Here is a 22,797-nt window from a genome sequence, read left to right as displayed (position 1 = left end):
TTTAGAAAATACAAAGCAATAGCTTGAATACTCAGTGAGGATTTGTGTATGGGATTCTTCTGTAGCCTTATCATTTTCAGTCAAAGAATAGGTAAGTGAAATATTTAAGCACTGTCTCTGGTACAATCATAATAGAATCATAATAGTCGTTAAAAGACATTGGAAAACATGATTTAATTGCAAAGCAGAATATCAGGTAATGTAGTATGAGCTTAACTTGTTTACAAATACAGAAAACTGGAAGGAAGTAGAGCATAAGATTTATTACTATATTTTTTACAATGATAAAAGGCATTATTTATAATAATGGAAGGGATTAAGGGTTAGTTACTTTATTTTTTTTTTGAAGATTTTATTTCTTTGAGAGAGAGAGTCAAGCAGGGGGGGCAGCAGAGGAAGAGGGAGAAGCAGACTCCCCACTGAGCAGGGAGCATGACATGGGGCTTGATCCCAGGACCCTGGGATCATGACCTGAGTCGAAAGCAGATGCTTAACTGACTGAGGCACCCAGGTGTCCCAAGGGTTAGATAATTTAATTTGTATTTTCTAAGCTATCTGTAAGTATTTTACCTCCTGAATTGAATAAAAAAATCACTCATAGAATTTACCAACTTTCATTTTATCATTTTGTTAGATTTATAGAAGACACTGCAAATTCCAGGTTATATATGTGTTTATTCCATATCTTCCTGTTTGTAAATATGGCTTTAAAATGCTAAAAAATATTTTATGGAACAGATAAAGTCAAGGAAGATACTGCACACAGAAAGGATCCTTGAAAATATCATGCTCGTCTTTCTTGGATTAACTGGCTGAAGCCTCTTTCCTTTGCCTCTTTTTTTAAAATTTTAAAAATTTTTTATTTTATTATGTATGTTAGTCACCATACATCATTAGTTTTTGATGTGGTGATCCCATGATCCATTGTTTTCGTATAACACCCAGTGCTCCATGCAGTACGTGCCCTCCTTAATACCCATCACCAGGCTAATCCATCCCCCCACCCCCCTCCCCTCTAGAACCCTCAGTTTGTTTCTCAGAGTCCATAGTCTCTCATGGTTCGTCTCTCCCTCCGATTCCCCCCCCCTTCATTTTTCCCTTCCTTCTCCTAATGTCCTCCATGCTATTCCTTATGTTCCACAAATAAGTGAAACCATATGATAATTGACTTTCTCTGTTTGACTTATTTTACTTAGCATAATCTCCTCCAGTCCCACCCATGTTGATGTAAAAGTTGGGTATTCATCCTTTCTGATGGCTGCGTAATATTCCATTGTATATATGGACCAATCTTCTTTATCTATTCATCTGTTGATGGACATCTCAGCTCTTTCCACAGTTTGGCTATTGCGGACATTGCTGCTATGAACATTGGGGTGCATATGGCCCTTCTTTTCACTTTGCCTCTTTTTTTTTTTTTTAAAGATTTTATTTATTTATTTGAGAGAGAGAGTGAGAGAGCACAAGAGGGGGGAGCGGGAGAGGGAGAAGCAGACTCCCCGCTGAGCAGGGAGCCCGATGCGGGACTCGATCCCAGGACCCTGGGATCATGACCTGAGCCGAAGGCAGACGCTTAACCAACTGAGCCACCCAGGCGCCCCTTCACTTTGCCTCTTAATAGAACTGGTGCTTAGTGCTGTCACTCCAAGCATTTTTTTTGTTTCGTTTTGTTTTGTTTTTATTTTGTTTTGTTTTGTTTTTCACTTTAAGCATTTTAAACGACACCCGAACACGGCCAATTGGATGATACTCCCTGCACTCTTGTGAGAGTTGTAGGCATGCTGTAATATGAACTCCATGAAATAAACTAAGTAGCTAAGCTTTCTTGAGCACTTCTCACTTGCCAGGCCACGTTGTAGGCGCCGTACTCGGACTACAACAGTCCCACCCGAGGTAGGCAGTAGTAAAAATGAGAAGACCTGAGCATGGAGGTTAAGAAACTTGCTCAAGGTCACACAGCTAGCAAAGGGCACAGTCAGCATTTGAACCCACGTAGCCTGGTTCCAAAGTCCCTGTTCTTAACTGATATTGTAGAAGAGAAACCGGAGGCACGGGGAAGGTGAGCAGCCCGCTTCTTAGGGCTCCTCTGTGGGTAGTTGGGCATCAGACTTTGGATCTGAGCTGCTGACCTGGGCATAGAGCCACTCCCTTCCACCAACACAGTGCCCTATGGGCACCACACGTGCTGCCACAAGGGACCTGGTCTAAACAGCAATCGGATTGACTAACAAACCAGAAACGCAGGAACTGCAGAGACTAATTTGAATTTCAGTGACTATTTTCCCAACCCATAAGATGGTTTACTCATAGATCAAGAAACTGAGGCACCAGCACAGGAAACAAAATAAATCTTTTTAAGTTGTCTATTGGGCCCTGTAGTGATGGGAAATTAATCTCACAGAGGAGGACTTGTCTGTAGCACTTTCTATCAAGAACCCAGAACAATAGGGCTGGACCAAATACTTACAAAACTGAATTACTGAGAAATAAGCAGAAGTATGGTACCAGAAGACAACCAAAGGTACCGAGTCTTGAGGAAACCTGGCACAATTAGGGATCAAGGTCTGTGGGAGTTATGTCCCTCAAGGGAAGATCAAGATTAACACAAGTATTCCGTGCGCTGACCGTGCCTCAGGTTGAGATGTGCCCAAGGCAGCAAGAGCAGTGACTCTGGACAACTACGAGGATGGTGACAAAGACCCAACTCTTAGTCAACTAAACAGCTTTCTCTCTACTGATGAGGAAGGAAAGTCCTCCTTACCCTTATGGTGAAGTTCAAGGAAAAAGATAAAACATTTGAGCACCACGGAAGCAACCAGTGGCTGGGTGGGGTAGGGCAGCAGGTAGGGTTAACTCACACATGCACGGAAAGGTTGTCGGGGGTTCCATCATGGTTGAAGTCTGTGAGGTCAGTAATTGAGCTCACCGCAGTGACCGCCTGTCCAATGGTGTAGACAATGGAGAGCGACACAATTGTCCTGTGTTGAAAGGGGTTAAGAGAGTCCAAGTTAATTGCACGAGAGCCGTCCACTTCCTCCTCTCCCACAGAAAGGCCTCCTGCTTCAAAATGCAACAGCCCAGTCATGCGTATACTTGTTCCTCAAACTTGAGTCAGGTTGGTAACTCTCAGAAAGGCAGCCTGTTGGAGGATTTGTCACCCGGCCAGCTAGTGTAGAGCAAATTGGCTAGAGCCAGGGGAAGGAGGAAAGGTCTCTTTCACCTTTGAACTACTTGAAAAACTCAATGTTTTCTTCTACCTGACTACCGAAGTGAGAACACCTATGATTAAACAGTAAGAGAGACTTATCTTGTGCCTGGTAACAATATTTGGCCAGCAGTGGGCCATTGGTTATTTTTGTATTGAACTGAATTCTTTTGAGATAGTTCATGAATTTGGCCCCAGAAGAGCCTCCACTTCCTTGCTCATTAAGTCCTAGGGACTTCTGGATGACTGTCTACTGGGTAACACTCTTGAAGCTGTTCCTATGGAACTGGGTGAGCGGCCCACGTCCTCCCTGTCCAGCGAGCAGTACGAGCCTACCAGCAGTGGGCACATACATCAGGGAGCTTTTGTGTTCTCTAGACTTTAACTCTGTGCCTCACACATGATTAATGATGGACAGTATCCCTGCTACTATTTCAAGAAGAGACAAAGATGTTATCACTGTTTGGAGGAAGAAAAAAACTTACCAGTGCTACCTGCATTCTCACTGCTCAATGCCAGGCACTGTGCTAGACTCTGGGGATAGGATCTGAGCCGAAATAGGGCCTAGCAGGCTCTCCTAAGCGTTTGATGGGCCTTGATTCCTTGTTCCCACCGTCCATCCTTCCAAACCACAAAGCTTATCATTACTTTTGGGCTTATTTCTTCACAAGGAAGCTGTAAACACTCACTTGAACTTTCCCAGCCAGGAGTCAGCGATCAATGCGCCCAGAATTGGCGTCATGTAGCAGAGAGCCACAAACGTGTGGTAGATGGCCGTGGACAGATTATCGTCCCATCCAATGAACCGGCTGAAGTACAGAATCAGGAGTGCTTTTTGCAGAGGGCAAGGGGGGGAGGGAAGGGAGACAAAGTTAGGAGCTGTGGTAACTCAGGCTCTTCACTCAAGGGGAGGAGGGTGAAAATCATTACCTCTCATTCCATAGTAGGAAAATCTTTCACAGAACTCATTGACCACGATGAAGAAGATGCTCAAGGGATAGCCAAAGCAATTCTGACAAAAGGAAACAGTGTAGGAATGAAACATGCTCCTCGCTGGCCCACGTTCACAAATGAATGTTAATGGCATGAAAAGCAGCTGGTGTATATTTAGTAACTTGTCACTGACTATCCAGACATGGAATCTAGAGTTCAAAGTTTTTTATTCCCTTACACGCCACACAGAGACAACAATGAAATAAAGCATCCAGTTTTCTCGTTTGTTCGAGAAGGGCTGGACACTAGCATTTCCTCAAGACAAAAAATTTCCCACAGAAGCTCAGGACTGTCCCTGCACTGATTGATGCGTATGACAGACATCTGGTAAGTGAAGGAAGCACAGCTGTGAACGTTTAGGAGCAGAACAGCCTGAAGTTTGCCAAAGGAAGCTATGTAGAGAAGAAAAAAGGATACTCACCCATGACTTGGACATTCCTGAAAGAAAACCAAAACGCCACTATTAAAGTCAAGTAATTAAAATACTTTTTGCTGAGCCCACACTCAGACCCTCTGACTTCTCAGGGCAGACATATGTGCTGTCCAGAAACTTCTAGCCCGCTCTGGTGAGTGGGGCCTGGCATCAGATTTTCTTTTAATTAGCTCCTCAGGCCATTCTCACTGCGGTCAGAATTGAGAGTCAGAGGCTCCGAGAATGGTGGCAAAACCATTTCCTCCTTAAAACACTTCAAAGGCTGCTCATTGTCCACAGGAGGAAATCCAAACATTTTTGCATACCCTTTATGATCTCACAAGGTCAGGGTGTTTGGTGAGGACTCGGTGAGGGAAACATGAAATGCTGCAGGATGCCTACCACAGGATTCGCCCACCTTTCCCCTTACCTGTGACGGCCGTCCTTCCAGCCCCTTCCCCACGCACAGAGGGCTCCCGCGATTCCCAGCTATTCCGGGCGCCCATCCGGAGTCCTTAATGCACACGACTGTACGTAACTCCTGTGTCAGGAATGCCCCAGCCCCTTCCTACACCGTCGTCAACCTTGCACGGCATGACCTTCCCAGAGCCCTGTCTGCCTCCCTGAGCTACCGGAGTGCAATGCTCCATATTTTTGCCTCCCCTCTAGGAGTATCCATCTCCCCATCCCCAACATCTTTTCCAGTACCTTCCGCAGAGCAGGGCCTTATTGTCAGAAGAGGGAATTAGAAGAGCAAGAAGAAAAAAGGTGAGCATCCACGTGAGCCAATGCAAACCAAGGGCCGTTGACTCGACCTTCTGGATCCTAGGCGTACCCTTCATGCCCCCCGGCCCTGCCCCTGCTCTGGTCTCGCCTGAATTTTGACAAGAGCTGACCCATACCCTGTCTCGAAGCACAGCTCCCTGCCCCAAAGGGCTGCCTGTAGTTACCAGTGCCTGTCACATGCTGCGCCCACCCCCCACTGCCCAGATCTTAGAGTCCTTTGTTTTGGGGGAACCCTTGAGCGCTCCCTGCCTCTATTACAAATCAGTGACCCCAAAGAATGGTCCTCAAGCTTCAGTGTGCCTCAGAATCACTGGAGGGCTTGAGAGAGCAGGTTGCCAAACCCCACACCCATAGCTGCTGCCTCTGCAGGTGGGGGGGTGGCCCCTTGAGTCTGCATTTCTCACAGGTCCCACAGTGATGTCCCCGCTGGTTCAGGGGCCCCCTGCCCCCGAGAACCACCCACAGGCTGTGATGTCCAGTTGCCTGACTGATCTCCATAAGTAGGTTTTATTACTTCCCCGGCCCCCGAGCAAAGCAGAGACACTCTGTGCCCGCCGTCCAGAGCAGGGAGCAAACACAGAAGCTGGCCTGTCACCTCATATTCTCATTATGTGCCGGCCCTGAGCCCCAGCCCACATGAAACAAAACCGCAAGTGTGCCTGAGGAACTCAGCGCTTGGCCCAGACCCCTGTGGTGGTCGAGGCCCCAGCCAGCCCCCTCGTGGGCCAGGGCCTCGCTTCCTGATTCTGGTCACGCTGTGCTGTGGGCATGGGCACTTCCCCAGCTCAGCATGGCCCCCGGCCTCACACCACATACTCACTTTTGCCCCCTCCAGAGCAGTGGTGCTATTTCAGTCCTTGTCCTAAGGTGGGAAATAACCTGTCCTGGCCTCCCGGGGCTCCAGGCCCCACTCTTGCCATCTGTAAAGTTCTGGAAGGAGATTCCTCCACACGAATAGCCTGGTTTTCTCCCCAGTCAGACTTCCTTGTGGGAAGGGGCTGCTCTGAGAGGCAACAGGTGAAGCATGTGGGCCTGGGGGCAGACGTGTTGCTTTCCGGCTGTGGCCAGGGGTGGGCCCAGCTTCCCTCCGGACAGCCCACCTGTCAGAGGGGGACAACGCCGTGCCCCTCACAGGACTGTTGTAACAGTTCCGAGGGCGAAGCCCCCAGCCCAGGCCTGGTGCCTCACTCAGGGAAGAAGCCGCTACCTCAGAGTCCTCGGCACCTCACACGGGGCTTTTCACAGGGTGGAAACGAAAGGTTTGTTGAACGAACAAGTATTCCAAAGGACGGGTCGTATCCGTCGTCGAGTCCAACGTTCGGATCCTGGCTCTAGCCTCCTTCTGCCCATGAGGCTGCCCCGCGTGCATCTCCTCACTGTCTCCCTGTCCTCCCGATCCCCCCCACCGAGTTTGGCCAGTGGGGAGCCCTGGTGGGACACCAGAGGGTCAGGGTATTCCTTTCCCTGCCTCCTTCCCCAAGGGTCCCCTCAAACTGCCGCATCCAAGGGACAGTGGCGGCTCCTCCGAAGTAGGCCCTCCTCACACAACTCTCCTTCCTGGTTTTGGTCAGTTTTGAACCACTTCCTGTGATGGCCACTACTCTGGGCAGCTGCACTGACATTTGTGACTTCCTGCACCCCTCCCCCAGCCTTTTCTAAATTGTGTGTGTGTGTGTGTGTGTGTGTGAATAACCACTCCTACCCTGAGGGTGCCTTCTGTGTCCAGATGGGCCCATGCCCGGTGCAGCCCAGAAGCCAGCTTTCATCAGCAGACTGGGGCCTGCTACTCTCCAGTGGAATAAAAGACCCAGCCAGGAACACCTGCTTCTGAAGAACTGCCCCCAAACGAGCCTGGGGGTGGTATCTGCAGCCCGTTTCATTGCAGAGATGCCCTGTCTTCTAGAGGAAACAGCAGGGCCGCACGATGCGCTGCCAGCTTTCGCTTCAGATAATGTGGTCTCACTACTGTCTCCCAAAGACCAGACAAAGCAAGCTGAGCACCGCCTGCACTGGGTTCAGACCAGTCCTTGCCATTGGCCTTGGCAGAAAAGCAGGAGGGCGGGCCAAAGACCCAAACCCAACAGAGACAGCCCAGAGCTTCACTGCAACTGTTCCTTCCACGTGGTTTCTCAGAAAAGATTTCATCCGGCCAGGGTAGTACCTATAATATTTTTTAAAGATTTATTTATTTATTTGAGAGAGAGAGAAAGAGAGAGAGATAGTGAGGGGAGGGGCAGAGGGAGAGAATCCTCAAGCCAACTCCCCACTGAGCACGGAGTCCGATGTGGGGCTCAATCCCAGGACCCAGAGATCATGACCTGAGCCGAAACCAAGAGTAGGTCATTTAACCGACGGAGCCACCCAGGTGCCCCACATTTTCTTTGAAAAATACTGTTTAGCACCTATTGTTTGCTACATAATAATGGTAAAGATTTTGTTTACTTCAAACATAAACGGTTATAGAAAAGAGAGCTTCGGTCTTGTTACAACAACCATCACACTCAGAACTACGTAATGGAAAATGAAATCCCTACGCTCACCCAGGAGAAAATCCGAGATTTAGTACCCGGCCATCACCCAGGAAGCTTGTTATTTTCAGAAAGGTGCACATTCCAAAGAGCAACTTTGATTATGGCGGGGCAGAGGTTGCTAACCTCTTCTGCTGCAGAATTCAGAGCTATTTGGTGGATGCATATTGCAGTCAGCATTTCTTATCTCACATCTGTGTCAACAGGATCGCTCTCTGAGAAAGCTCAAGGGGCGTGCATGTTGAGCCTTATACGTCCGTATCCTGACAGTAAATCTAATCAGCACAGTTGAGTGGTCCTCGGTCCTAGCACCAGCCATGGGTCACTTGGATATAACTACTGATCGGAGTAAATAAAGCAGCTTAGAATCAGGCGTACCAGTGTTGGGTACAGAGTCAACCTTGGCTCCTGTTGTTACTCTAGGCCTAGCAGGCCCTTTTGTCTTTCTTTTGGCTAAAGAATTTAATAAAGTAAGCGTACATTATACATTTCTGTGATTACTGACTTGGAGGGAGAGCAGGCAAAACCAAGAAAGACAGTCTATTAATAATTTCCCACTACTTAATGAAATCTCTTCATTAAGGTATTTCCTACTATCTAACAAAGCATATTCCATATTTTGAACCATTTAGGGGTAGAAATTCTAACTCTAATGGTTCATGACCTAGAAATTAAGAATTCTCTCAGCATCATGATGGGCGTGAAGAGTGCATTTCTAGGACTTGGACTTGGGAAGTTGGAAGGAATGAAGAATCTGCTGCTGTCTGAGCAGCTCTTACCTTTAGGCAGAGAGGAAACTCCTCCCCATCATCACCAAGAGTGAAATTGAGGGAGTGAGCTATGTATTGCATTTAGGACTGTATGGCATAGCAGGCAGAAACAGTGGTCTCCAAGATGTCCGCATCCTAACACCTGGAACTTCTGGATGTGTTACCTTCCATGGCCAGGGGATTCTGCAGATGTGATTAAGTTAAAGACCATGAGATGGGGAGTTTATCCTGGACTATGTGGTGGCCCCAGTGTAATCACATGGGTCCTTAAAAGAGTCAAAGGAGGAGATGTGAAGAAGGAAACAGAGGTTGGAGTGATGGTGATTTCTAGGAGGCCAACATGAGCCAAGGAATGTGGCAGCCTCCCGAAGCTGGAAAAGACATGGAGCCAGATTGTCCCCTACAGCCTCCAGAAGGAACACAGCCCTGCCGACACCTGGATTTTAGCTCAGTGAGACCCATGCAGACTTTTGACCTCCAGAACCGCGAGATAATAAATTCGTGTCATTTTTTTTAAAAGATTTTTTTAATTTATTTTGTTTTAGAGAGCGAGCGAGAGAGAAACAGCATGAGAGGGGAGAGGGTCAGAGGGAGAAGCAGGCTCCCCGCTGAGCCGCGAGCCCGATGTGGGACTCGATCCCAGAACCCTGGGATCATGACCTGAGCCGAAGGCAGACGCTTAACCATCTGAGCCACCCAGGCGCCCAAATTCGTGTCATTTTAAGTCCCTAAGTTTGTGGTAGTGTGCAAGAAGGGCAATAGGAAATAAACAAGGATTTGCCTCAAGCTCTGTACATGTAGGTCTTTATCGCTCACTCACTGTTCACATCAACTAAGACTCAAACCTCCAGCAACTTTAATTTGCCCGCCAAGTGCTCTTTTTTAAATAATTTTTTCCCTTAGCTACATTTTCTACCTGTGGGTTCAGGAGTCCAATCCCATGCCTGTTAAATGAGATCTGGCAGAATCTTTACTTGCTCTGCTAACTTCTGCAGGTTACTCTCCGTGAGCCACCTGTAAAGTGCCGATGATGCCTCCCCGGGCTGCTACAAGAAATGAGGCGGTCTGAAAATGGTTTCATAAACCAGGAGGAAAATGAGTTAAGTTGATCGACCCTGGATTCTTTTAGGTGGGAGGGCATGGGCTGTGGGGAGCAGGAGGTTGAGCCTTTGCTTGGGACACCCTTCCTAATCATGTGGCTTTAAAGATTCAAAGCACTTAACCTCTGGCCCGCCATTCCTTCACCTAGAGATGCTGACACCATCTTTGCAAGTTGGTTAGTAAGATCAGATCTGCAGGAATGAAATGAACTTTGCTCTTCGCTGCATCCCATGAAGACGGCTGGGGAGTGCAGACGGATGTATGGAACGGGCTGATTTAAGATGAAAATATGGGCAAGAATTTGTGATGGGGGATCCCTGGCAGGGCTGAGAGGGGCTCTCAAAGTAGAGGCAGTCCCCTCTGGGGTTGCTCACACTCAAAACAAGAAGGTCCTTATGACATCGTCCTGGGAAATTAGGCTACGGGGATTAGCAAGTTGTGGACAGAAGAAAGCCAATCTTCTTAAACACAAGCCACGGGGGCAAGCACTCATTTTCAATTAAGCTACTTTTTGAATGGGCAGCACTCCAGCGTGCTGCATGCATGCGGTTGTAGGGGTTTCACGATCGTGTTTAATTCCCCACTGCAGTGGTTCTCAAAGTGTGGTCTCTGGCCCAGCAGCAGCAGCTCCTGGGAACCGTCAGAAATGTGCCCTCTCAGGTCCATCCCAGACCTACCGAATCAGAAACTCCCCGTGTAAGGCCCAGCCGTCTGCATGTGATCAAGCCCGCCTAGTGCTGACGCTCTACAGTCTGGGAGCCCCTTGTCGCTCCAGAGCGATGCAGGGGAGCAGTCAAGGAAAGGGTCTGGTGTGAAGGTGTGCATCCTAAGTGGTGGCTCCACTTAGGTGGCTCCTAAGTGATATGACTCTGACTCCGTTCATTGTGCACTGGGATGACCGAGACAAGTAGATGCCTTGTCTCCACCTTTCCTGTCTCCCGTTCACCGCAGCTGACCTGAGCTTCCCCAGATGGAGCCATTCAGGATGGCTCTCGAACCTGCCTGGCTCTCTGCCACCTGTAAGGTCAGACCTCTCGCTCAGCACAGCATAATAAGCCCTCCAGGGTCTGACTTCCATCTTCCTCCACCCCAGCGGTCAAGCCCCACGACTCCTAATTCTCTCTCGGCAACAGGCTCCTTCAGAGCATCCCAGCACCATTAGGATTTAGCACTTCACCCCTCCCCTTGGCCTCCCAGATACTCTCTCCTCCTTTTATATTTCTCTCTCTCTTTTTAAGATTTTATTTATTTATTTGAGAGAGAGTGAGCGAGTGAGAGAGAGAGCAGGGGGAGGGGTAGAGGGAGAGGGAGAAGCAGATGCCCCACCGAGCAGGGAGCCCAATGCAGGACTCGATCCCATGACCTGAGCCAAAGGCGGATGCTTAACTGACTGAGCCACCCAGGCGCCCCCTTTTAGATTTCTTGAGTCTTTTTATAACTGCCCTGACAGAGGGCCATTGTTCTGACTTCTGAGCCAATGTCACAGAGCCTCACGTAGCATAGGATCCCTCCCCGCTTTTCGGCTAGGAAATCGAGTATGCGCCACTTCAAAAAGAGCCCAGCAGGATACGCACCCAGCTAACTGCGGTTGACCTGAGGTGAGGTGACAGGAGGCATGGGGGGGGGGGGGCGGGACAGGCAGGGGCTGAGTGCCTTGTGTGGCACACTTGGTTTGATTGGTTTTTTCCAAAAACCGATTAGCTTTGATTAGGAAGTGAGGAGCACTCTTCTTTCCTTAAATGGGCTGGTCCTGGACAGTCGTCAGGTCAGCTTTGGGACACGTGTTGCACCTGTCATCCAGGCCCCTGTTTCTGGAGTGGTCCGTCTTGAGGCTGTTTCTTGGCCGACCTGATCGTTATTTTTCTTACTTGGCTCTGTCGCCACGTTTCCCACCCTCGGGGCCCCTGCTGGCCCGTATGGCCCTTCTCTGCACATGGAGGACTGTGATCATTTAAGCCAGATGCTGCCCCGGGAGGTATGGCTTGACCGGCGGACAGCGGCGTGCGTCCGACAAGAAAAGGTGTCCCTGGCTGGACGCCCTTCTTGGCAACGAGGCATGGGCCACATTCCAGCCCCACAGGCCCTCACGCCGGGTACCTCCTGCGTGTCTGTGGCCAGTGCTCTGCCCATCCTTCTATTGGGTGTTTTGCTGTTGTTTTTTTTTGTTTTTTTTTTTAAAGATTTTATTTATTCAGTTGAGACACAGAGATACAGAGAGAGAGAGAGAAAGCATGAGCAGGGAGAGAGGCAGAGGCAGAGGGAGAAGCAGGCTCCTCGCTGAGCCAGGAGCCCGATGCGGGACTCGATCCCAGGACTCCAGGATCATGACCTGAGCCGAAGGCAGATGCTTAACCATCTGAGCCACCCAGGCGCCCTGTTTTTTTTAATAGAAATAGCCACTTTTCCACAAATACTGTCTTCCCCACTAAGGGACAGTCTACTTTTCTACTGACCCATCAGCAAACAGCTCCATCACCAGAACACACTGTGTAAGGTTTTCAGAATGTCAAGGGGTTTAACCAAGTTACCCCTGCGGAAAGCAAATGAGTTATCGGTCCTTTGAGAACTAGGAACGTCAACTGAACCCTAATTGCATGAAGCTACTTTAACAACACAGGGAAACCAGGGCTAATGGGATCGTGTAGCTCTTATTAAGTGACTTTGGCATGGTGCCAACGCGGGGACCAGATCATTCTGGGGGCGCTGGTGACCCTGTATCCATATAGGCCACACCGGCCAGAGGCGTGAGCCCAGCTGCTGAGCAGACAGACACAGAGTATAAAATCACTTAGCTGTATCTGGCTCACAACTGTGTCACCCCCTTGTTGTGGGACCAGGACCGCTGGGAGCTGGCTCCCCCGGCCGGTCTGCCTTCGCTGAGTGAGTGACACCCAGCCTCGTATCTTTAACCAGCCAGCGGCCAGGCCTCCGACACCTCCTCCCTCAACCTGGGGACCCCGCGGTCAGGACTGAGGGAGGCAGCCCTGGGTCTGGGCGCTAGCTTACGGTACAGAGTAGCTTTAAACGAGGGAGACGTATCCTCCCAAGGTCAGGAGGCCGGGGGCCAAGACCAATGCGTCAGCCGGGAGGGCTCCTTCTGAGGCTGCGAGGGAGAATCTGTTCCGGCCACTCCCCAGCTTCTGGGGGTTACTGGCCACCCTAGCCATTCTCTGGCTCTTGATAGCATTACCCAGACCTCTGTTTCCATCCTCACACAGTCTTCTCCCTGCGTGTGCGCCTGCGTCCAAATGTCCCCTTGGTATAAGGACACTGGTCGTATTGGACTGGGGGCCCCCCTACTCCAGGATGACCTCATCTGAACGAATTACATCTGTGAAGGCCCTATCTCCAAATAAGGTCACATTCCGAGGTTCCAGGGGTTAGGACTTCAGCTTATGAATTTGGGAGGGGGACACAATTAAACCCATGACAGTCAGAGAGCATTTGTGGTGCCCGGCCCATTGCTGCAGGTTACAGATAGCCTCCTATCTTTTATTTTTTTATTTTTTATTTTTTTAAAGATTTTATTTATTTATTTGACAGAGAAAGACACAGCGAGAGAGGGAACACAAACGGGGAGTGGGAGAGGGAGAAGCAGACTCCCTGCCGAGCAGGGAGCCCGATGCAGGACTCGATCCCGGGACTCCAGGATCATGACCGGAGCCGAAGGCAGTCGCTTAACCAACTGAGCCACCCAGGCGCCCCAGCCTCCTATCTTTTAAAAAAGATTTCTACACTGGACTGTCTAAAATCCGAGGCTTCAGAGGCCCAGAGTGGCCACCTCTGATGGGTTTATAAATAACCCGTGACTTTTAGCATCTTGTTTCCAGAATTACAGACATGCATCGCTGAGGGCCATTCCCATTCTCCTTCAGTAAGAAATGATCCCTCCAGGTCCCAGGAGCCACCTGCCTTTGGATATGCTCAGAGATTGTTTACTTCTCAATTGCAGGGTAAGTGGGCTAGGCCAGAGGGTGCCGCAGAGTTAATATGTAGTAAGCTCTTATGCAAAGCAGAATGGGCCCAGGGCCAAGCCTAAGTTCTGCCTCAGGTATGGGCAGGGTCGGTCACTCAGCTGAGAGCATTTCTTGTGTATCAGGAAGGTGACCCTTGTTCCCCCAGTGACGTCCTTTATCTACACTTGGGCGTTCTTTTCTTCTGGAAGAACAGCCTTTGTTCTGAACTTAGAGGGAGTCTTGCTTTCAGCGCTCTCCTGCTGAGAGTCAGTAAATGGATCTATTCGCAAGCTAGCGGTAAGTCAGACCTACACCCCCGCCCCCAGCAGGCTCTAGACAGAAGCAAGAGGGGGAGCATGGGAAACAGCAGCAAACTGTGCACCCCAAACAGGCAACAGAAACAAGTCTGTCGCATCAGCCCTGAAATACTGTGTCGTGATAGGCGAGAACGATGCCAAAGGCACACAAGTGTCACCAAATTGAAAGGAACCAACCTCCCGGTCTTTTGGGGGTTTGTTTTGGAGGCCATTAAGTTAGAGATCCTAAATTTTATTATTTATTAATTTGAGATCCTAAATTTTAGACACAAAGTTTTTTTGTTTTTGTTTTTGTTTTTGTTTTGCTCTTAGATGTTAGATCATGACTGGAAAAAAATGCCTATGATCACAGTAAGTGTAAAGTTAGGATCTACAGCACATTTTCCCCCCCAGTTGATATTTAGGCTGTACATGGCTTTATTCCTATCACAAGAATATCTCTAAGAAATTTCTGGAATGGTAAAATATGTGTATTTTAAAGATTTATTCATTTATTAGAGAGAGAGAGAGAGGAGTGAGGGGAGGGGCAGAGGGAGGGAGAGAGAGAGAGAGAGGGAAGCAGACTCCCCACTGAATGTGGAGCCCGAAGTGGGGCTCAATCTCATGACCCTGAGATCATAACTGGAGCTGAAATTAAGAGACACTTAACTGACTGAGCCACCCAGGCACCCCAATAGATGGCTCTTTAGAACTGACTAGTCCTATACCCAAAAATCCATCTGTCTCTCTGGGGGAAGATACTAGTCATGACCTGTAGCACCTCAGCTGAAGATGCAAGCCACAGTGGCGTCCTCTTTACACACTAAGAATACTTCCTGCCTAAAGTCATATATAAGTGACATACATCTTTCAGAAGAACATTTTCTATTACCACGTGTACTGGGTTGAATAGTGGCCCCCAAAACTCATGTCCTTCCTAGAATCTCAGATGGAAAACTGGGTCTTTGCAAATGTAATGAGTTGGGATGAGGTCATGTTGGAGAAGGGTGGGTCCCTAACCCCACACGCCTAGTGTTCTTATGAGAAGACAGCCATGTGAAGACAGAGCTGCACAGAGGGGAGGTGGTGTGAAAACACATGGTGGGGGAAATGATCACCTAATGATGAAGACAGAGACTGAAGTGACCCATCTCTAAGCCAAAGAATGCCAAGGTCTGCCGGCAACACCAAAACTAAGAGATGGAGATTTTCTACAGCCTTCAGGAAGTGCATGGCCCTGCAGACACCTTGATTTTGGACTTCCAGCCTCCAGAACTGTGAGACTACATTTCTGCTGTTTTAAACAATCAGTTTGTGATACTTTTGTTACAGCAACCACAGGAAACTCGTACACCACGTGAGCTGACCTGTTTTGACGCGTTGGGAAAAAAGGTTTGTTCTTCCAAAAACATCTCAAGTGTACCTTCTAATATGTCCTGATAGAGCTTACAATAAAATCTTGCCTCTTGAGGCAGACTGTAGAAGTTCAAATGCTTAGTCTGTGAGCTTTTCAATGGGTCTTCTTATGTGAGTACATTTTGTGAATTTTCCAGTCTTAAGTCTGATTCTTGAACCAAAGTTTCCTTTGGGTATGTGCTCAGTTTCACACGCTCCCCACACAACAACTGGATGGCTCTACACCCTCTTCAATGACAGGCTCCTTTCAGGAGCCCCGTGGGGGGCCCTGGCTGGTGTCCAGGCTCAGAGGAACTAGGTCTTCCTCATTCTCCAGGAAGTTAGTAGAAGATGCTATCCCTTCCCTTTGGGGCTACTTTCTAGCTGCTGAGACTGTCCTTTAACTCTGTGCCACCTGCAGAGGGTAGCTGCCCTTGTTCTGAGGCTCGGCGGCAAGCAGAGGCACCGCATGGCCTGTCTGACCCGGCCCCCTTCACAGCAACCCCATGAGATGACCCCACTGTCCAGGTTCCTCAGTGATACATTCCTGGGCTCTGAAACCAAGAGACGAAGTTACAAAACAGAGGTTCCTGGGTTCTTTATGTTGCAACCCCAGGATTCTGAGTCAGGTTCGCATTTGTTTGCAGATAACACTGCTCTTATTCTTTTACTATCATCACGGAAGAATGTGAAATGTTCCTCAGAGTCCACCCTTGTTTTTATATCCTTCATCAGCTCACCTGGGACACCAACCCACTTACTCTCCTGCTAGGGATAGGATCGAGATGCAGTTGTGTCCGAGACCTGCCATAGCCCGGAGAGGTATGAGCACGGCTGGCTGGGTGGTCTGTCCCCACCCCCCCACTCCACCCCCCGTTGTATGCAGCTCTACCCTGGAAAAGACTGCTGTCCCTCTCACTGGTGAACTAGCCAGCTGAGAGATTCCTCATGTGCTCCCTGTTCTTCAGTAACTCAAAGGGCAGCAGGAAAAGTATTAATCAAAAAAATCCAAATAAATCAAACCTGAAATAATTCCACCCAGGACATTTTGTACAGGTGTGAAGGACGAGGTAAAAATTCAGCATGAAGACGGCACATCCTCCAGCTTTGACAAGACACCATAAAGCCAATGGTACTTTATTTACCTCGACTATCCCTCAGTGTGGAAAAGTGTTGTTTATGGGTTTGTGGTCCTGCTCCCTGAGGATATGAGTTTCTTCAAGATGGATGGTAGGGGCGCCTGGGTGGCTCAGTTGGTTAAGCGACTGCCTTCGGCTCAGGTCATGATCCTGGAGTCCCGGGATCGAGTCCCGCATCGGGCTCCCTGCTCGGCGGGGAGTCTGCTTCTCCCTCTGACCCTCCTCCCTCTCATGCTCTCTGTCTCTCATTCTCTCTGTCTCAAATAAATAAATAAAATCTTTAAAAAAAAAAAAAAAGATGGATGGTAAATAAATACCTGTGTCAATCAGTGATTTAGGCTTACCCCCCGCCCCCCCCCACCCCGGCAGCCATAGCTGGACCACATGGATTCATCACTCCTGCTCTTTCCTACCCTACATTCTTAGCCTGCACAAGCTAATTTTCAAATTCTAGCTACTAATTTAATGCAAAGTTGATCATCACGGACCAGTCAGGGGCCAGGTTGCACTAGATCTTACTGCCATGATCTCATCTGGGGGGCACAGCAGCAATATTTGGGCATGGGTGCAGGTTGAGAAAAACAGAGCTTGTCATTTAGAGTCATTCACAGCAGTGGTTCTCCACGTGGCGTCTTGGGACCAGCAGCAGCAGGACCTGGGAACTTGTGTAGATGCTGATCCTTGAGTGCTGCCCCAGACCCACTGAAGCAGAGACTCGAGGGGTGGGGCCCAGCATTGTGTTGCAATTAGCCCTCACTTTGGTGATCCTGATGTACACTAAAGACTGAAGACCACTGACCTACAGACATGTCAGCCTGAAAGATCCCCGGGTCAGAAGTTCTCTCCTCCTGCTGTCTGAGGGGCCCATGATTCCCCCAAGGGTCAGCTGCCCAAGGCCCCCTTCTGAGCGGCTCCAGCTTCTAGTTATACACTTATAGCCTATAGCAGGTTGCTAGCTCCCCTGGGACTTCAGCGCCAGTCTTTGGTTTACCCAAGAACTTCTAGAAAGAAGCAAGAAGGTGGAAGAACTTCTAAGCGACCAGGTTTGTGGCATCTTCAAAACCAGCCCATCATTTTATGCTCAGGCAGGAAGCTGACTGGAAAAACCCATCAGAATCCCACAGCCAGCAGGAGGCTGAGAGGTGGGGGGATAGGAACACAATCAACTATCCTTCATTAAGTGAATGAATTCCTCAAAACAGCCTGGAGGCTCTGGCAGAAGGAGGCAGGAGCTCGTTTCATAGAACCTGAAGCCTCTTCATACTTCATTTTCAAAGTGAAATACGGGAAGTAATTTCCAAGAGCAGCAACTTTAGTGCAGACTCTTGCTCAGCTCTGGGTAAGGGAGGGAAATGGGGTGAAGGGAGAAAGAGTGGATATTTGAAATCTTCAGCAAAAGCATCCCTAGCCCCACAAAAGCCTCACCTGAGAGGTTCTCTGCCATTCGGAAACCTAATTCCACAAGACAGCTCTTGGGAAGGCAGCGTCCTCTCCATCCCTGACTCTGATAAGCACACCCAGACTTTTTTTTTTTTTTTACAAGGAAGCAGTTCTTTTTTTTTTTAAAGATTTTATTTATTTATTTGAGAGAGAGAGAGAGCACATGAGGGGGGGAGGGTCAGAGGGAGAAGCAGACTCCCTGCTGAGCAGGGAGCCCGTTGCGGGACTCGATCCCGGGACTCCAGGACCATGACCTGAGCCGAAGGCAGCTGCTCAACCAACTGAGCCACCCAGGCGCCCGCACACCCAGACTTTAAAGCAAGACTAGGCGAACGATGGTTCATGGGCCAAGTCCAGCTCACCACCTGCTTTTCTATGGCTCATGAGCTAAGACTGGTTTCCATGTTTTTCAATGACTAAAGAACAATTTTTAAAAACTATTTCGTGACACATGAAAATTACATAGAATTCAAATTTCTGTGCCCATACATAAAGTCGTATTGGAACACAGTTCTGCCCATGTGTTTATATATTTTGCACTACAAGGGCAGAGTTGAGTGTTGCCAGAGACTATGCTACCTCCCAAAGCTGGAAATATTTACTATCTGGCCCTTTACAGGAAAAGCTTGCCAAGCCCTCTTTAAAGCAAAGGGTTTGCAGTTCATGATTCTAACTGGACACTGCAGCCAGGTTTAGCTATGCATCGAAATGCCCAAAGCAACTTTTCATTCAGTTTATTCTTGTGGATTCTTGTTGCTGTGTTACTGAGTCTAATAAATGGTATAATTCTGACTCTTACTGCATCTCTCACTTTCCTATTCCATCCCAACTTCTGCTCCCCATTCCCAGGGCCAGCAAAAGAACCTGGTGTGAAAAATTAGTTCCAGTTTCACATGGGATAAAATCAGCTCAAAGCAAACATGTCTCTAAGACCCCTTGCCTGGCTTCCTTCCCCCCTGACATGTTCAGCGAGCATCCCAGGTGTTCCTTCTTCAGTCATGAGGGGATCCAAAGCAATTTTGGCACCATCTGAGTGCCAAAGATCTGTTCTGTTCTCAAGAGGAGAAGTTACTGCTACCTTTTATTTAAAAAACCTTTTAGGGGCACCTGGGCGGCTCAGTTGTTAAGGGTCTGCCTTCGGCTCAGGTCATGATCCCAGGGTCCTGAGATCGAGCCCTGCATCGGGCTCCCTGCTCAGCAGGAAGCCTGCTTCTCCCTCTCCTACTCCTTCTGCTTGTGTTCCTTCTATCGCTGCGTCCCTCTCTCTGTCAAATAAATAAATAAAACCTTAAAAAAATTCTTTAAAAAATAATTTGTTTTATTTACTACCTAAACTTAGATATTGAAACTGTAGGACTTAAGTAACATAAAATTGGTCTGTGGATATATTGCTACTCACATGCTATGCCAATCTCAGTTGAAAAAAAAAGGGACACCTGGGTGGCTCAGTTGGTTAAGTGTCTGCCTTTGGCTCAGGTCATGATCCCAGGGGCCTGGGATCTAGTCCCGCATCAGGCTCCTTGCTCAGCAGGGAGCCTATTTCTCCCTCTGCCCGCTCTGCCTGCAGCTCTCCCTGCTTGTGCTCTCTCTCTCTGACAAATAAATAAAATCCTAAAAAAAAAAGCAACCACTGAAGGACCAATTTGCAAACTGGAAAGAATCAATTCATTTAGGACTACACTTCAGAAACTGTGTTCACTCACCAATAATCAGGCTGTTGACAGCTAGCCTGATTGGAAATACTTCAGGAAAGTCCAAACCTAGCACAGATGCTCCTCAGGTATTTAGTATCTAAAGATCAAAGAAATACTCCAAGCCCCTCTCAGAGAAGTCACATGGAGTGACAAGCAAATGATGTGTGAGGTAAGGATGCAGAACTCCAGCCCAGGAGTTTGCCTGCCTGCAAAGCACACACTGCTGACAACTTCCATCTCCGAGGGAGGCTGTTGCATCTTTCTGGAAAAGGCACAGGTGGCCACAGCTAGAAGTCCCGAGTGTGAACCATGACGTATCGCAGTACAGTGAGACATTCAAGGTTGTCACAGTGGGGCACACCAGGTTCTACACGCGTACACACCCTGACACAACCACGGAGGCTGGTACGGATACTTCTCTAACGGCTGAGGAAGTCGAAGCCCAAAGAGTTTAATTTACTGACGCAAAATCCTAGAGGTAGTGTGGGGTAGCCGGGAACAGAAGCGCAAGCAGGCCAAAGTCAGACCTGGTTCTCTCCGCCATGGGGCCATCTTGTGCCTGCCTGGGCTCATCCAGGGCGTGACTTTGGGGTAGTCACTTGACTTGCCTTCCCCATCTTTAAGGGAAAAGAGGGCTGGGATGATGGGCTCTGCTCTCTGCTTCTGCATTCGCTCCCCCGTGGTCTATTCTGAAGCAGGCAGGATTAAGTTCTTTCCTAGAGGTTCTGCGGATGCTCCATGCCGGTGGAGGACCAGCTACTCTCCTTGGGTGCCTTCTCTTGAAGCTTGAGGACAGTGGCAGGGTGATAAGGGCCACCGAGGGCCTCCAATTCCCGGGGGCCAGGCAGGGCTCCCACCGGAGCTGCGGGGTCACCTGGCCAGGCCACCGGCAAGGGAGGTGCCAAGGCAGCCACTGAGCGCCCACCAGATGGATGGAGGTTTTGGGGCCCTGCCATCACGTGCGCGACCCCGGCCAGTTTCAAGCCCACTCCAGCCCACAGGCTGGGAACACGAGGCCCGAGGATTCCCAACAGGAGGCCAGGTCAAGGTGACGCCATTGATTCCTGACACCTCTCAGTCTGGCCGCGTCGGGCTCTCCGCCCCCCCAGCGGAGACCGAGATCGGAGCCGGTGACTTCCGCGGAGCCCGCGGGACCCCGTTCTCCTGACTCCTGGTCGCTTCCCGTCCCGGCGACGTGCGCCTGTCCGCGGCTCCAGCCCTCCCGGCTCCGCGCGCAAGTCCGCGGGCCGCCAGGGACAGCGGGGACCAGCGTCGCAGCCCGGTCGAGCCCCGCGGCGCCCCCTTGGCAGCGACCCCAGCGCCGGTCCCCGCCCCCCTCCCCGCCCCCCCTGCTCCCCGGCGACCCCGCGCCAGCCCCGCCGCGCGACCTACCCATGGTGGCGGCTCCGAGGGCTCCCGGCGACTGGCGAGCGGGGAGTCCAGGAGAGGGGACTTTTTTTTTTAAGGTGTTGCTCTTATAATTTTGTTTCCAGGCCCTGCCCAGCCACCTGTGCAGCTGGAGGTGTGCAGGCGGGGCGGCCCGGCTCCACCCTCGGAGGCGGGGGCCCAGCGGGGAGCAGAGGTGAGCGCCCCTTGAGCCCCAGCTGGGGGACAGCCGTCTGGGGTCAGCCCGGGGGCTCCCCCGTCCCGCCCCAGGCCCTCGGGGGCGGGCACAGCGCCGGGGGCAGGAACAGCGGCCAGGGACCTGGGCTAGAGACGCCCCAACGTGAGCGCCCACCTGGCCGCTGGTGGTGGTGGGAGGGAGGGGGTTGTTAAAATGCAGGTTCCCCGGCCTCCCCCCCAGATTTGCTGGCTCGGCAGGTCAGGGCGGGGCCCGAGAATCTGCATTTCTAACCGGTTCTAAGGCGATGCTGCAGCAGCTCCAGGGACCCCACGTTGGAAACCACTGGGCTGGGAAAGCACCACTTCTGTGCTGAGGAAGCGAAACTGGGTGGAAGCTGGTCAGCTGTATGTGTGCCCGCGCGTGCGTGGGGGGGCCTTCCCTAGGGTGTGAACCAGCCAGAGCGTTTCTGGAAGACTCTACCTCACCTTGCTTTACGAATAACGAGAACAAAAATAATAATACAGTCATTATCTCCTGATCATTCTTCTGTTGCCCTGACTCGAGGGGTTGCGCTTTGCAAATACTGAGAGGGAACATGACAATGGAAAATGGAGGGAGTTTCTATTTTTTAAAATCATGGTCAAGTACACGTAAAACGTACATTGTCACTGCTAAGTGTACAGTGAATGGCACTGGGTGCCTTCCCATCGCCGTGCAGCCGCCACACCTCTGTGCCCACGGAACACTTCCTCTCTGTTCTCCCTCCCCTGGCCCCCCCGGCCACCACCATCCTACAGTGTCTCCACGAATTTTAGGGCTCCAGGACCTCAGATGGGTGCAATCACGCAGTGCTCCTTTCTCCTGTTCTAATGTCTGCAAGATCCATCCACGTTGGCGCAGACGTCAGAACGTCCTGCCCCTCGGAGGCGGATTGACACTCGGCTGTGTGCGCACCACATCTTGTTCACGCATCCCTCTGCCTCTGTGGCCTTCTGGATCTTAGCAATGCCCCCTCGCCCCCCACACGCTCGCTGGAAGACTGGTGTGCGGGGAGAAGCCCTCTAGCCAGGCAGCTTCCCCAGAGGCAGCTGGACACCACCCTTCTCGGGCTTTCTTCCCAGGGCTGGAGGAGGAGAAACCTCTTCAGGTGATGGCTTAATGGATACGCACGGGGCAGCCAATGAGGTTACCTGGAGGCCTGGGGGCTGCAGGTAAAGGGACTGCATCCAGGAGAGCAATGCCGCCTAGACTGAGAGGAGAACGCTCGCCCGGCGAGAGTCAGAAGCATGTTGTTCATAGTTGTTAGCCTGCCACCAGAGAAGCCACGGGTGGAAAGGTGAAGCTTGTGATAGCTGGTTTTGACCACAGTTGTCTCTGTGGGGTGTTATTTCTGTTGAGCTCGTGAAGCCTGGAATCCTGAGCCACTGTAAAGCCACTCTTGTTCTGGGCTAGTGATTCTCAAAGTGGGGTCCGGAGATGCAGCGTCAGCATCACCTGGAACTTGCGACAAATGCAAAT

The 22,797-nt window shown here is 50.2% G+C and overlaps 1 protein-coding gene across 2 annotated transcripts in view; it reads right to left on the bottom strand.

The window, feature by feature from the left end:
- The window catches only part of SLC15A1 (solute carrier family 15 member 1), a 51,867-nt gene extending 30,547 nt beyond the window's left edge, over window positions 1-21,320 (bottom strand). Inside the window, exons 1-5 of one of the 2 annotated variants that reach the window (XM_045869649.1) lie at window positions 21,108-21,320; window positions 4,620-4,636; window positions 4,136-4,217; window positions 3,895-4,036; window positions 2,859-2,978 (exon numbers count right to left, since the gene is read on the bottom strand). In XM_045869649.1, coding sequence (XP_045725605.1) covers window positions 2,859-2,978; window positions 3,895-4,036; window positions 4,136-4,217; window positions 4,620-4,636; window positions 21,108-21,111 — 365 coding nt within the window. In that variant the 5' untranslated portion in view covers window positions 21,112-21,320. Of the gene's footprint in view, window positions 1-2,858; window positions 2,979-3,894; window positions 4,037-4,135; window positions 4,553-4,619; window positions 4,637-21,107 lie in introns of those variants that run through there. The other variant, XM_045869648.1, reaches the window with a different exon arrangement.
- Between the last annotated feature and the right edge of the window lie 1,477 nt (window positions 21,321-22,797).

Source organism: Mirounga angustirostris, unplaced genomic scaffold (genome assembly GCF_029215605.1).
Source record: "Mirounga angustirostris isolate CCGP_5_RB_7025 unplaced genomic scaffold, mMirAng1.0.hap1 SCAF_3, whole genome shotgun sequence".
Classification (NCBI taxonomy): domain Eukaryota; kingdom Metazoa; phylum Chordata; class Mammalia; order Carnivora; family Phocidae; genus Mirounga; species Mirounga angustirostris.
The sequence above is the reverse complement of the archived record's forward strand: the minus strand, read 5'-3'. Positions and strand labels throughout refer to the sequence as shown.